Source organism: Varanus komodoensis, unplaced genomic scaffold (genome assembly GCF_004798865.1).
Source record: "Varanus komodoensis strain SLA01 unplaced genomic scaffold, ASM479886v1 scaffold44_3, whole genome shotgun sequence".
Classification (NCBI taxonomy): domain Eukaryota; kingdom Metazoa; phylum Chordata; class Lepidosauria; order Squamata; family Varanidae; genus Varanus; species Varanus komodoensis.
The window spans coordinates 3875509-3891356 of NW_025336010.1; the positions used below are offsets into that span (position 1 = coordinate 3875509).

At 48.5% G+C, this 15848-nt stretch overlaps 1 protein-coding gene across 2 annotated transcripts in view; it reads right to left on the minus strand.

Annotated features, from left to right (window-relative positions):
* The window catches only part of OSBP2 (oxysterol binding protein 2), a 137167-nt gene that overhangs the window by 103167 nt on the left and 18152 nt on the right, over positions 1 to 15848 (minus strand). For both annotated transcript variants that reach the window (XR_006416086.1, XM_044444239.1), the window contains exon 2: positions 662 to 870. Coding sequence is in view for 1 of the 2 variants with exons in the window: in XM_044444239.1 (XP_044300174.1) it covers positions 662 to 870 (209 nt within the window). In the remaining variant the exon portion in view is untranslated. The remainder of the gene's footprint in view (positions 1 to 661; positions 871 to 15848) is intronic.

The following is a 15848-nucleotide window of genomic DNA, read 5'->3' on the forward strand; positions in this document are numbered from 1 at the left end:
ACTCAGCAAGTTGAAGCCGGTGTCAAAGAAAACCAATACTCCAAGTAAATTTGCAAGTCTGCGAAGATCTTTTCATTCCATCTCGGTCAAATGTAACACTAGCATCGTTCTCACTCAACAGGGAGAAGACCTTTATGCCACTCCGGGATTGTGCATGTGTATCAGAGGGAATAATAGCTACAGATTTCATTCAGTGGAAACGTACAGATCACAGATTTGTCAAGAAGTGAGGGCCCAGCCGCTTTTAAGCGTGGAAGGGCTGCTTCTGACCTCCTTTGCATTTAACTCACAGCTGTGTGAAAAACCTGCTTGCTGTGTTGATTCATGTCAACCTATCCAAACGAGACAGGCAGGCAGGACCCCTCGCTCTGGCTGGAGAACCTTAACCAGCCCTGCATAACGAAAGCATGCAAGTTCAGCACACACACACTAATTTTAGAGTCTCACTCTCAAGAACTTTTAATATCCAAGACTAATGCTCACTGATTTTAATTAATTCCGTACTTCCACATAGTTCCTTCAGAAAACTGCTAAGCACTTCTTCCCGGAACCCATTTTTCCAGCACATTCCTCTCCCATCTGGGTGGCTTTTGCAGCAGAACAGAAACCAACATGCTGACCAAGATCCTTTCCGTGCAGGTGCACCAAGGATCAACTCTACCTGACTGGCTGTTCCTCATTCGAATGGCTTTGGCCTTCGCCAGCTCCAGGGCAGTGACCCAGCGCTGCCGCTCCACTTCTGAGGCAGCTTTCAGATGGTATGTCCTCCCGCCATTGGAAAGGACAATATTACAGGAGTTCTCTGTATCAATGTGAGCCGTTGAAAGGTTGATCGTTCCCCGACAGGTGTGAGCCATTTCAGCTTGAGTCCTGCAAGAATGGAAAGGGGATATGAAGACTTTGGACCGCACATGGTTACGTGGTCAGTATTAACAAGAAATGCCCCCCAAGTCGAATTTCATGAGGCACTCAAGCCAGGATTCTAGCCCAATTATGGGGGGAAATGCCCGTCCCCCAGCAGGTCTAAGAAACACGGCTGCAGTAATGTCACAGAATGCCGGCATCACCTTCACTGTGGAACCCGAGGTGTTCGTATTAGAGATTCGTCGTGTAAAAAAAAAACCCAGAGCAGTCTGTGCTCTTGTGACTGCAGGCAAGAAGCTAAGCATAGGTGGAAAATATGCCTGTGATCTACACCAATACTGCTGAGTTGCCATATTCGGAGCCTAAGGAGGCACTCATCAGCGTGGGGACGTATTCTTGCTTTGCATGGCAATTCTTTCTTTGCTTATTTTGCTCCGAATGAAGGGGCACATTGGACACGACAAATAAAAGGAAAATAGTCCTGACAACACTCTACAGTTGCTGTGTAGCAAGAGTTCAGAGCTACTATTGAGCTGCATCCAGCAATTTCTCAAGAATCTTCTTGTACAAGCAAGTTCAGGTATTTTCATTTAGTTTTACCTTTCGCATTTAGCAATGCAACCCGCTGCCACAGAAGCCCTTCCATGAGCAGACCACACTTTCCCCACCAGGCAGAAGGGAACATTTAGATCCACCACCCAAGTATATGAAATGGTTTTCCCCACCCCTCTCTTTAACATACCTGGAATGCAAGAAATATGGTGACAGGAACAGCAGAGTAAAACAATGAAAGGAATGTGGGATGGAGATTTTTAGTTGATTTGCTTCCCTCACTCTCTACAAAGCTGCAATGCTGTGGTAGTATTTGAAAGCATTAGAAGTCTACTTCTAAATGAAGTGGCAGATTTTATACAGGAGAAATTGCAGAACCACGCAGCTGATGGCAAAGTTTTATGTATCATTTCACTGGAGCTACAAATGCCCTGATCTTTTACTTCCATAAAAATAGAGCTGATTATCGTAGCATACTGCCTAAAATTAGTATAGCCTTAATTGGCAAGATGAAACTTGCCCTCTCAGCACAGACTATCACCAGTTATGGATTTATTCTTTATGGAATCCTGATAAAGAGTCACCACTGAATGCAACCATTTGCATGAAACTGTATATTTCCAAGTCTTGAAAGGCAAAACTGCAGTACTGGGAGAGGATGCTTTTAGTGTCGACTACTGGGGATGCAAGACTACCGGGGAACAAAGGAGAGTTTGGGAAACCCATTGGCTCTGCCCGTATGTAATGAGGGTCCATGGGTTAAAAACTGATGGGCAGACAGGGATAAGTGCAAGAGAACAAGCACAAACTCTGGTCTAACTGCTGGGTGGCTGAGCCCCTACGCGAGGCACTGACTGGTTCAGACATCATGCTGAACAACTTACGAAGGAGACAAGTGAAGTGGCGAGTGCAGGAGGCACGGACCTCACGCTCTTCTGCTCATGGGTGCCAACTGATGGCTTGCTTGAAGTGCTGGACTGTCACCACACGAGAATCAGAGCGCTAATCTGGCCTGCATGTAACAATTACCCATGGGTTACTTTGGAAATTATGCACTGTTGGATTAAAACTCTGGCCGGTTCCTGTTCCAGTCTGGAGTTCCACACCGCACACTTCAGGAACAACTCAGGAATGAGATGAGCCTGGACTGCTTGGCAAAGTGGAAGGGGGCAGACGGCCAAGCAGCAGCAGGTTTCTCACTCCCGAGTGATCACGGCTACCCATGGTTACAACAGCCCATGGGTAAGGTTTGCATCAGAACCAGTCCCCCAAGGAGTCACCTTGCTTTAGTTCCTTCTAAAATATTTAACTGTCCTGCGTGCACTTACAAAGCGCATCCTAGGAAATCTATGCCTAGGAAAAAATAGAGCTCTCCAAGATTCAACCATCTATACATCTGGTATATACAAAGGTAGCAGCTGTTTGCCTGGCTGCATTCCCAAAGACTCAAAAATAACGAAGCATTTTCTTTAAGTTTTCCATGAAGTATTTCCCAACAATATTAAATTTGAAAAGCAGAAGTCAAACACACAGTGGATATTTTGAAATTTCTAAACATACAAAAACAGTGACCTTGCAAACAAAGTTATTTTTTTCTACACAATCTATCTTGTTATCATTAGAATCATCATTTGTAAAGCACCTAAAATGTTCTTGGTGCTGTGCAGATTTAGAAAATAAACCAGCCCCTGCCCACAGACTCACACTGCAAGAGACACAGCAAAAAGAATGAGTAGGGAAGGAAAAGAAAAATAGATCTGGTGCCAAACAGAAGAGTTAGGCAAAGTTGCGCAACTGCTGTTTGTGTGACCCGCTAGAATAACGGCTGATGGAAACCGGTCCTGGCTCATGCACAGCTGGAGTCAGCCAGCACACGACCAGGGCTTCCTACCGATCACAGTACAGTCGTAGAAGGAAGCAGCACCTGGGGATGCAGCCGCCGCCGCCAAGGTAATGATATGCCTTTCCGCCTAGCTGCGGGTTCGGGGGGATGCCTGACCCACTCCACACCAGGACATCCTACTGGAAGGCACCACGTCCTGCTCTCACTTGTTGCCATTGTTTATGTTTCCATGACACCCACCATTCTGTACTTGGTGGGCTACCAGGATTATAAAGCACTCCATACTGCCATGGCGGCAAGCAATTTATTTTTCATTTTATTTAAGCAGACATGGAGTATTCTCAACTGCAGGCTCCAAGAGAGTTTTTCAGTTAATTTTTTAAAAAATGCTCAGCTGTAGGGAAAAGTGAAAAAATACCTGTCTTGTTTAGTTTGTCTCTAACATATAAGCTCCACATATGAAATACTCCACCCAGTGTTTCTGAGCACTACATTTTAAGAGGGGTACTAACAAATGCTCCAAAGAACAGCGACCAGAAGGCTAAGAAGTCTGGAAACCAAGTCCTACAAAGAATGGTTGAGAGGGTTTAGCATAACCAAGGGGCGATTAAGGAGAGGCAAGATAGCTGTTGCTGCCCATCCTTATTCACAAGGACAATTCAACGTCCATCTATGCAAACGGAACAGGTTTAAGGTTCAGTTGGAGGTGCGGTGCACAAACAACACATCTGTGTACTGCACTCTTACGAGGAGCAGTTACTGCTCAAACACGAGCTGAGATGTGCATGCAAATTCCAAAACCATGAACTTTGTTTTTATGGCTTTGTTTTTAAAAACGCACGTATACGCATTCATTACAGTGGAGAAAACTGGCTTGGCATATTTGCAGTAAAGGTGATTTCACCCGAACATTAGCAAAAGCGCCATAATGCTGAGAGCCCGTCGGCAGAGAAACAACATGCTTCAGGAGGTGGTGGGCTCTCCTTCACTGGAAGCATTTGGGTCGAGGTTCAGTGCTCGCCCACCAGGGATGCTGTGGCTGCATCTTGCCTGCAGAGTCCGCATGAAGCTGCGGGCTGACCAAGATCCCATCCAGCTTTTGTAGAGCGGCTGTTTTCATTTATTTTAATGTGTTGATTTTATGACGCTCTTACTATTTCATCATAAGCAGCCCCAGCAATATATTTAAGAGAGTCAGATCTGGTGGAATAAACAGAACGGCACAGCTCCCAATTTCCCCACAAATCTCAGCACTTAGCAAGCTGGGCAAGTCTAGCCTAAGTCATGCCTTGAGAAGCAATCGTCTGAAGATCACTTTTGAGCCGATGCACTTTCCCACAGATTAACTCCACCAGCCATTACCATTCTGTCAACAAGCCAAGCCATCTGCACTGAATTTCAGTGCATGCTAACATCTCAAGAAAGCAGCTCTTATAAAAGCAACATTTTTTGAAAGGTGAGTGACCTTCCTAACGATTGCATGGAAAGTAATTTTGCCTACATTCAAGCAGACGCACGCTGAGGACTCCCACACATGCAGCAAACGCTTCATCCACCCTTCAGCAGCAAATCCCCGATATCTGGCCAGTCTTCCTATTCAGCACAAGCATCTCAGTGGTTGCATAACAAACAGGCATGGCAGTTTTCCAGTCTCCTTTCTGAGATAATCCTAGAGATGTGTGGGAAAAGTCAAGTACTGTCCTGGATTCACACACACACTAGAAAATAATGACAGGGCTGTGTGCCCCCCCCCCCCCCCCCGTCGCCACCACATTGGCTGGGACTAACAAACAAAGTGGAATTGGTATGGGGATGCCTAGACAGAATTAAGTGGATGTTTCTGGAGTGCTGTTTTACAAAGCAAGTGTTTACATGATCCTCACATAATATGCATAATGCTTTACTACTGGTTATTAAGTAGAAGAATACAAGCTTCCCTCAAGTATTCCAATTATATTAGAGCTGAGATTCCAAGAAACGAGGTCCAGTGGAGGGTCACCTTCATCGTGAAGCAGAATCATGAATCTGGAGCAGACTGTCATGACCAGAAGCATGCACTCAGCCGAAAAGGGAGCTTTTCCAGATTGCCTTACAACTGCGCCCATGAAACCAGCAAGAGGGGAGGAGACAGTGGACCTAACTGGTTTCTGGGACCTGCTGTGAGATGCGGTTGCGGAACCAACTGGAAACAGTGACTATTATGCCATTAAATTCAACGAATGCATTAGATGAACAATAACCGATGTCTGGCACATGCACAAAAGAGGAAATTTCACAAAAATGAGGGGATTATTCAAGGGGAAGTTGAAAGCGAGAAGCACACAAGCCCACTCTGTCCGGAAAGCCCGGGTAACGGAGCACAACAGATGCTCCGCTAAAGAGACCAGCAAGTTCAAGAGGCTGACAGCACTCGGAACAGGTAGTAGGGAGGTAGTAGGGAACAGGTAGCAGGGAATGGGAAAACCCTGTTGCCTTGCCTAATTTGAAGGGCAGTAAAATGTGAGGAGCAATTCTGGAACTAAGGCCCATTCAGAGATGCTTAAAATCGCCTTCTGAACACATACAAAACTACCCCCTGAATACAAAAACAACAAACCCTTTAAAAAGGAGATTAAGAAAGGAGAAAGACACTGCAAACTACAAATGTTCTTTCCCTATCTAAGAAAGGACTCAAACCCAAAACGTACTTTGTCTACCCCATAACTATGTATGCTTACCCTGTGTTTGACAGGAGAAATATTATTTTCCATTTTCTCCTTGCCATTAATGTGACTGCTTCTACAGCATTTACACCAAGCTTTGATAAGCATCATACTTTGCTCTTCCCCCAAGAGACAAGTTAAAAAGGGCTGCACTACTGAAGCGCAGGCATTTAAGCGGAGAGACTTTACTGAGAGACTTTGTCCTGTTTGCCCTTATCTTGCTCAGCGGTGCATCTCCGGATCTGCTGTAAAGCAATGTGAATAAGGCGATGCACGTATGTGACGAAGGCAAATGAGAGAGTGCTACGTACTTCCACAGCAGTTCTTTTGCATTCTGTCTGTAAATACACGGAGTTCTGTACTAACTCAACATAGTCTATCCGCAGCATCCAGGTAAGGCTCAAGATCAAAAGGTCTTGCTCACCAGCCTGGGACTGACGCAGGCTCCCTCCACACCACTCTAAAAGAGATGCAGCCCCTCTCTTGGCCTTGTGATTTAACTGGGGAGTGAAGGGGAGCAAGATGCATAAGAAATATGTGGCACAGACATTTCTCGGGGGAGGGAGTTCTATGTAAACCTCGTAGGGTGGACAGTAAATCATCTTGGATGGGCAGGATTTGCAAGTCTTCTAAAATGGAGTCATTTTTGGAATTAGCACATGTTCCTACTGTTCTAATAAACCTATGTGTTAAGATGCAACAGCTATTTGACAACATCTGGCTGGTGCTTGCCAGATCAAATGCAGAAGCCAACCCAGGCACAGGTTCTAGTCAAACTTGTCCTCTTCTGACACGTCCCTCCCCATCTCTGCCTCTCCAGCACCCCCCCCCCAAGTCAGAGGCGGCCTTGGGCCCACGCTCAGCCCCTGCGCACAGCGCTTGCACATGTTTCTGATCAAGCCACATCACACGACACCGGCAGGACTCCGAAGAGGCTGAGTCACAGAACTCCTGTTTCGGCCTCTGCAGCCATCAGACGGGTTGCTCAAAGGGCTAGGGCAGTGCCAGGCACTCTGCTGCTCCAGCTCCAGCTGGACAGGTATAGCCCACTTCCCTTCAGCCCAGCTCCACAAAAAGGGCTTTAAGAAAATCTCTGAATGCCGGGCAATGAAGAACCCCTAGGCAAGCTATGAATGACTTTCCCTGATGGGACTTCCTTGCTACACACCTGTGAGGCCAGCACACTTGCCACAAGCATCGACGTACACAAAGATGATGCACGAAAGCAGGGCAAACCAGTGAAAAAGTGCACTGCCCAGGAGAGTTAGCGGAACGATGACACCAGAAATACCTGGCAGTTGGACTGCAACTGAAGCATAAAACAGACGGGCACCTGGCAAAAGAGGCTGTCGGCCTATGAGAAAGCATTGCATTAAACAGGAAATCTGGAATCACTGCAAACAGCCTTCATCAGCATCACCTGCTAGCCGGCCAGGGGCAGGTTGCGGGGGAACAGGCAACCTGACGACTTCCCAATGTTTTTGATTGGAACACTCAGCTGCAGTACTTAGGGATGGAGGACTAGCCCAATATCCAGTGCACTAGGTAGCGCACCCTTGCGCTAACCCCTGTGCACTATCCTTCTACAGAAGCAAGTGAATCGTCTCCCACAGTCACTTCCATCTCTTGGGGGAAACTACAAGTACTTCATGGAGAGTCATATTACCAGCAAGGCAGTTTCCAGCAGAGGGACTCAAGAATGAAGGACGGAGTACATGACAGAGCACGTACACACCCAAATTCTTTCAAGGATGGGTTGAACTGTCCTCACTCTGCAAGTCTGAGCACCTAGCAATCTGCCATGCATGCACATCCAAAGTTCAGGCATGCATGTACCAGGCGCTCAGTGCCCGTTCTTGCAGGGATGAAGAGTCTGAGGATGACGAGGAGATGGGTTGTCAAACGGCCACCCTCAGGACAAGCCTCAAGGTCTTGGGGCCAGGCCGGAGTTGCCACAGGAAGAGATGGGACACGGGCACTAGAACCTCCACCACGGCAGAGCTGAAGAGTTACCAGCTCCGGGGCAGGACGCAGAAACGGAGGCAGCCTCAGAGCCACCTGAGCGGGGCAGTGTCAAGGCACCACCCACGGGGCAGGATGCTCCGCCAACGGGGAGCCCGAGAGCCTCAATCCACTGGCTCAGCACCAAAGCCAGCAGGAAGCCCAACGGACTGCACAGAGGGAGGGGCACAGGCACAGGTGCTTTTGCAGTACTCCCCCTTCTGGGTTGCTACACTGAAGGGCTCATTAGGCAAGCTTTGATTAATGAACAGTAGGTAGGGGCCAATTTTTGTACTAGGTGTTCGCTCAGAAGCTTGTACAACAATAAAGAGAATTAACGAAGAAAGCTGGTGCGTAGGTTGCTACCAGAGGGAGACAAGCGGCTGAAGAGCACAAGCGCTCCCAAAGCGTAGCTTAGAAGCCCAGCCTTTTGTTTAGTTTATCATCCAAACGTACTGACCACTTTCCAGGCAGGTTGCAAAGGAATGGACATAAAGCACAAGGCATCAAAACAATGGGTGCGACAAAGCACAAGGAAAACGATCAGCAATAGCACGGCACAGGCTATTGTGTGCGACCTCCTTGAAATGCCCCAAGGAAGTGGCTGCCTTGCCGTTCCCCCACCAGCCCCCTGCTTTCATGGCCTGTGCCTGAGGGCGAGGCGGGATGGTGGCTGTGGGGCCAAGTGGGGAGATCACGGCGGTCCCAAATAGTGTTGCAGTGGGCAGAGAGAGATGCAGTGCTGGGCTGGCCAGGCAGGCGGAATGCAGCCCTCACAGCGCAGGGCTGTGCCATGCGCCAGTCCTCCGCCCAGCCATGGGTCTGATGGTAGCCGTGTGACCCTGACCTCAGGTCTCCAAGTGCTGCTTTCAAATGCCAGATCAGTCCGGGGTAAACCCTTCCTCATCCAGGATTTCAATGGGGATGAGGTGGCCGACCTGGCATGGTTAACCGGGACCTGGGTGGGTGAACGGGGGGCTAGTCCCCCCAGTTGTGCCTACCGGGGTACTTGGTTCAGCATCAGGGTAGACACGAGGGCTGGGGAGGGGGGTTGCCATGATCTGTAAGGATCCAGGTGCTCCGTCTGTCCAGCAACTGGTCTGGAGTGTTTGCACCTTGCGCTGAGCCAGCAGGACAGACTGGGGGTTCTGCTGGGGGCTGCGCACCCTGCAACCCATCCGCCTCCCTACCTGAGGGGACAGAGGTGATCTGGAGTCTCCCAGGCTGCTGGTTTTGGGGGAGCACGATGTTCACACTGCGGGCGTCCTACTGACTTGGATTTCATACCTGCCATGACAACCATGGGGCTGTCCTCACATGCCACTGGCTTGCTCCTTGTGACAGGGCATACTCTAGACTTGGCCTTGTCACTCTGATATGAGGACAGAGTTCTGAGCATGGGGATCTCAAGTCAGTCCCTTTGTCGTGGTCGGATCGGCCTGCTGAGATCTGACTGATGGTGGCATTTCCCCTCCCCAGGGTTGGCAGACCTATTAAGATGGTCCACCCTCAGAGGCTAACACATCTGGATGGGCTCCAGAGGGCTTTGATCTTCCGGCCGGCATGGCCGCCGAAGCCTTGGTAGTGCCATGGAATGCAGAAACGGCGAGGCAGTTGGCATGATCGCTCCAAAGCGCCCTCTCCTTGTGGCGCTTGTGCAACCGCCCCGGACACCCTCGAGCTGAGCGATGAAATAACTCAGGAGACAGATCGAGCGCACATGGAGGAAACTCCCAGTAACCACGACAGGCACCTGGGCACTTGCCTACAACTGAGCATATTGCGAGGCAGTGAAGGCAGCAAAGAAACGATACTGCACTGCTTCTATCCCATCTTCTCTCTGCCACCCCGTAGAGCTTTGCAAGACTGTCTGGGGCTCATTATGGTCTGGCCCCAGGGACACCTTGGAACCATGTCAGGCCTGCTGCAATTTACTCGCCAGGCACTTCTAGGAAAAAATCTGTGGGACCCGGATTCCAGAGTCATGGCAGCTGCTTCTGCAGAGACAGCCAGAGCACAGATAGCCCAGTTTTGCTGGTACAGCCTGAGCTGGTACAGGACACGGTGCTTGGACAAGCTCATGCGACCACCTCTGTCCTGGAACATTGCCAGGCCTGGCTTATGAAAGCTGGCGAGGAAGGAGCACCTGGCTGGGCCAGGGAGGTGCCGAATGCCTCCTTGTGACAGGGAGAGATTCCACGCCGCCTTGAGGAGATGGTGGTGAGGCCAGTTCTGAGAAGGCCCTCCCTCAACCTGGAAGACCTAAATAACTTTAGGCAGGTAGCAAACATCCCTTTCCTGGGCAAGGTTCTAGAGGAATTGGTTGCCAGTCAACTCCAGGCACTCTTGGATGGGACTGATGATCTGCACCCATGTCAACGCACATGCAGCCCAGAAATGGCCTTGGTTGCTCATATGCCAGGAGAGAGATGGGTAGTGCTCCCCTGTTGGTCCTGCTAGTGGTTTGAATTCCATCAGCCATCTAGCAATGGGGGGCAGGGCTTTCTCACTGGTGGCCCCCATCTATGCCATTACCTCCCCACTATGGCCCAGCTGGCACTGAATCTTTCATCTTTTCGGTGCCAGGTTAAGACAGTCTCTCTCTGAGGCTTTTAAAGGCTTGGTCATCCCCCCAGGAGCTTGAGGAAGAATGGATGATGCATAAATGAATAACTGGCAGACTCGTACTTCTACGGAAAGCATGTGTGAAGAGACAAGTTTTAAACTGTTCAGGCTTGTCTAAGGTGAGCTGGTCAAGTGTTCCAAGGGACAGGTGCTGCAACACTAATGTTCTTCTGCAAGCAGCCCTGAGGTGAACCTTTAAGGATTTCCTGAGCTGCTAGCCCTGTATGCATTAGCCTGTATTTTAAAGTCTATCTTAGCATAGATGAACTATTTAATTCTTAGTCTGAAAGGTGTTAACAGAGAAAGAATACAGAGAACTATCAAATTTCAGCCTAGCCACTGCAGCATTTTGCTGAATCTGCAAATATAATCAAGCAGCTCCTTCCCTCTCCATGCAAAAAGTTAAGTTGCAGATTTACAAGTTATAAAAGTACAACCGCTACCTTTGTGGAAAAGACCAAGGGAAGTGGCAGAGACGATCTGCAGGATTCGTCTGGATTGTCTTTGGCTGTGCTCATACATTACACTCAGACATCATTTATATTAACCAATATTTGCAGCTTTAGCCATGAATTATATTGTAAGCAGGCAAACAAGCCAGTTTGTTTTCCAGTTTCCTGGTTTGATTCTCTCCCACCATTTTTGCCAGTCTTCTGAACGGTGACATGTTCAGGATGCTCCTGACAGGCACCTCAGTTTCAGCGTGGAACAAAGTGCAACAAGCAGAGACAAGCCGCATTTCTGGTTTCAGACCTAGGGACAAGCCATTGTGTAAACAAATCGGCCCTCATAAGCCAGCAATTGTTTGTCCTGGCTAACAAAGCGTGGTTTGCTTGCAGGAATGTTTAGACACAATGACAAGCCAGACTTCAACAAAGCATTCTGTCAAAGCACGGCAGACACAGCAGTAGCAGGCATAAATTTAATCTGGGAATTTGTGTGTGTTTTAAAAACATTTTCCTAGCATTTTAGGATTAGGAACAAAGGTTTAGAATGTGTGGCCGACACCTGCAAAAACCTCAGAAGGGTAAGGTTTTTTTGGACTGAGACGGAGCTTCAATACTTTGGCTTCTCGCAGAAGCAGCAAAATAAGAGCTATGGAAAAGAAAAATAACTTTAAAACTTACTCCATTTGTTCACCTTGTACAAGTTGGCACAGAATTACTTTACAAGTGCACACATGGTGCACACAGGTCCCACATACAGCCCTATGGAGCCCCTTTGGTGCCATAACTGTTGTTTAAATCCCACCCAAACATTTCCCCCCAAAAAATCCAACACGATCCTGTTCTGGGAGGGACTTGATATCCAGCTCAACTGCAATGTAACTTTGAAGGCTCAACAACCAGGTTTGCCAACTGCATGAGGTTCACGCACAAAAACTGCTTACATGCGGTCTCATTCCAGAAACTGATTGCCCTCAGGTCACCCTGTGGTGGAGAAACAGGTGTTCGATTTGATCCATGCTTTTTGTAACAAGTGTTAAATGGCTCGAGGCTTCTACGCGTCTCACAAGATCACATTTTACACCACGCATCTTGGGCTCAGGATGAAACCCTGACCTTGCAGGGACTTATAACAGGCTGCAGCTCTTAAGTGCCGTATAAACACATTTGGTATCTGTAGCAACATCAGACCAAACTAAAGATTTGTCAGCACCAACTATTAACTTTGACACCTCTCTCATTTGTTCCAACCAAACTTACACTGGGTGTGTTCTCACATCACATTAACCCACCCTGACAAAAAGCAAACGTTTGGTTGGCTGCATGTGAGACAACCACAAAGTCCAACAAATGCTTATTTTGGGAATCTCCAAAGGCAAGCAGAGGAGGGGGGCAAAACAGGCATACTTACTGGGAAAGGAGGTTCGAGAGACGGAGTCTCCAGCACAGATGTTAGCATATAAGCCTCCCACGAACTGAGCAGAGGCCTGAAGCAAAGAGCACACGGGTCTTCAAAAGAACTAGGCAGACAGCTAAACACAGGGCTGTGAATAACAACGAAGACTCTTCCTCTGTTTTCTTCGTCACTGAACGCTTATGCATTGCGCTTCAAAACTGGTTGACCCTTTTTCTGTTTTGTACCTTTTGGCCTGCATCTTCACAAATCTTTTACCCTGTTTTCACCAAAAACCCAGACTGTGTGCTTTTGGGGGTGAAAGTGGGAAGGCTCGACAAAGCGCATGCCAGGTTCTTCGTCAGGCTAACACTAAAGTAAAGAACAGACAGCCCGTCATTTGCCACGCAAAGCCTGTACCCCCTGCTGGGCTCCCCCAGGGAGGCAAGAGGACAGCCAAGGAGTCCGATGCAAGAGTCCCCGCAGTGACCCCTGGGATCAAAAGCAACTGCGGAGACAGGGTGGCAGCTGAGACCCGAGGCACCGCAGCACCGGCTCTGCGCCCACAGCCACCGAGTCTCCACAGGTTCCCATCTTGAGCCGGGCCTCTGCAATAAATGATAACTGAAAAAGCAAATCTGAACAATTTAATGGAACTGTGGCTTTTTACCAGAGCCTTCAGGTGTCATGCCAATTGAACAGCCCCAAGCCAATTTTAGCTGTTCTGCTGTTTCCAGAAGAGCCTTCAGGCCCTTTAGAGAGAACAGCTGGAGGAGGGTATCTCAGAAACACAAGTAATTTAAGAAATGTATTGCCTATTCCATGAAAAACACACTTTTTAATAGGTTAAGGTCAGCCCAAATGTGTGAAATCTGGATGCACGGTATTAGTTAGTAGCTAAGCAGACGCCCCTCCACTATTACTGTTTTTACCCAAAATTAACCTCCAGCTTGACTGCTAAATTTCTGTTCTCTGCTTACTACAGAACCTACAGATTTTGTCTGAAGTTGGAGACAAATCTGAGCTGGTCTCTATATATTCAAAAATGAGCAAATTGTCTATCATATGGTTTGTTTTCCGCATAATTTATTTATTTATTTATTTATTAAAACATTTTTATGCCGCCCCATTCGCCGAAGCCTCGGGGCGGCTTACAACAAAAAAATAAAATAACATTTTAAAATACATACAATAAAATACAAATATATAATATAAAACATACACTATAAAACAAGCCGCCCTGGCCAAATAAAATTCAATAATATTAACATTTAAAATACTGCTTAAATAAAAAGGTCTTCGCCTGGCGCCGAAAAACAAATAACGACGGCGCCAGGCGGACCTCTCTGGGGAGCGCATTCCATAACTTAGGCGCCACCGCAGAGAAAGCCCTCCTCCGAGTAACCACCCTCCTAACTTCTTCCATGGAGGGCTCCCGGAGAAGGGCCTCTCCCGCCGATCTCAGGGGGCGGCTGGGCATATAAGGATGTAAGCGCTCCTTCAGGTAACCAGGACCCAAGCCGTTTAGGGCTTTATAGGTCATAACCAACACCTTGAATTGGGCCCGGACTTCAATGGGAAGCCAGTGAAGCTGACGGAGAACTGGAGTCATGTGAACATAACGTCCAGTCCCCGTCAGCAGCCTGGCAGCTCTATTTTGGACCAATTGAAGTATCCGGACCGTCTTCAAGGGTAGCCCCACGTAGAGCGCGTTACAGAAGTCCAAACGGGAAGTCACCAACGCATGTGTCACTGTCGCAAGGCAGTCATTCTCCAGATAGGGGCGCAGCTGATGAATTAGCCGAAGCTGGAGGAAAGCGCTCCTCGCCACTGCTGTTACCTGAGCTTCCAGTGAAAGCTCTGGGTCGAGGAGCACTCCCAAGCTGCGGACCTTGTCCCTAAGAGGGAGTGCAACCCCATTCAGGACAAGGTTCAATTCACCCTCTCCGAAGCCCGATCCGCCAACCAACAGGACCTCCGTCTTGTCTGGATTGAGCTTCAGTTTATTGGCCCTCATCCAGCCCATTACCTCGGCCAGGCACCGGTTCAGCACAGCCACTGCCTCACCTGGATTGGTGGAAAACGAGAGGTAGAGCTGGGTATCATCAGCTACGTGTAGCATAAAAGAAACTAGAAAAACCCAATCCTGGGTTAGGTAACCTAGATGGGATAGGTTACGGGAAGGTAAGCGAGTTGAGGAGGGGTGGATAGCACTCAAAAGGGAGGTTTTGGAGGCGCAAGCCTTGACGATACTCTAGTCAGTAAGGTGGGGAGGCGGAGGAGAGTGCCGCCATGGATGCGAAAGGAGGTGGTTAGAGGAACTAGACGAAAGAGGAACCTCCGTAGGAAATGGGTACTGGGGGAAATAGACAAAAGGGTATACCGGGAGGAGGAGGCCCATTGCAGAAGGATTCTTTGCAAGACTAAGGCTGATTACGAGCTGAGACTTGCCAAGAATATCAAGAGCAGCAAAAAGGGCTTCTTTCAGCATGTAAATAGGAAGAGGAAGGGGAGACAAGTGGTGGGACCACTAAATAAGGAGGAAGGAGATCCAGTGACTGATATGAGGGAACAGGCACAGATGCTAAATGACTATTTTGCCTCTGTGTTCTCCTGGAAGAAGGATGGGGGATATCCGCATAGGAGATTAGATGAGGCTGGGGACTTAGGGGCACAGATTAGAGTCACCCCCCCTTGAAGTCGAGGGGCTCCTCAGGGCATTGGACATTACAAAGGCGCCAGGCCCTGACGGGTTACACCCAAGAGTATTTAGAGAGTTGGCAGGGGTTCTCTCACACCCGCTGGCCTTCATTTTTGAGGCCTCGTGGAGAACGGGTGAAGTTCCAGAGGACTGGAGGGTGGCATCAGTAGTCCCAATTTTCAAAACGGGTAGTAGAAAGGACATGGGAATTATAGACTGGTTAGCCTTACGTCCATTGTAGGAAAAACAATGGAAAGGCTCATAATAGAGAGAGATCTAGTGATGCTAGATAGGGAAGGGAGGCTGACAGCCACACAACACAGCTTCTGCAAAAACAGGTCCTGCCAGAAAAACCTTGTGGAATTCTATGATGGAGGGGATGCAGTGGATGTGGTATACCTGGATTTCAGCAAGGCCTTTGACAAAGTGCCCCATGATATCCTGGTGGAGAAACTGAGGAGTTTTGGGATACACCAAAGCACTGTCCGGTGGATTAGGGCATGGCTGACTGACTGGAAGCAGAAGGTAACCATTAACAGGGAATCATCAGGATGGTGGCCAGTGACAAGCGGGGTCCCCCAGGGCTCTGTCCTGGGGCCAATCCAGTTTAATCTTTTCATTAACGACATGGAAGAAGGGGTGAACAGTCTGCTGATCAAATTCGCAGACGACACTAAAACTGGAGCGGTGGCCACAACTGAGGAGCAGGTACTCCAGATCC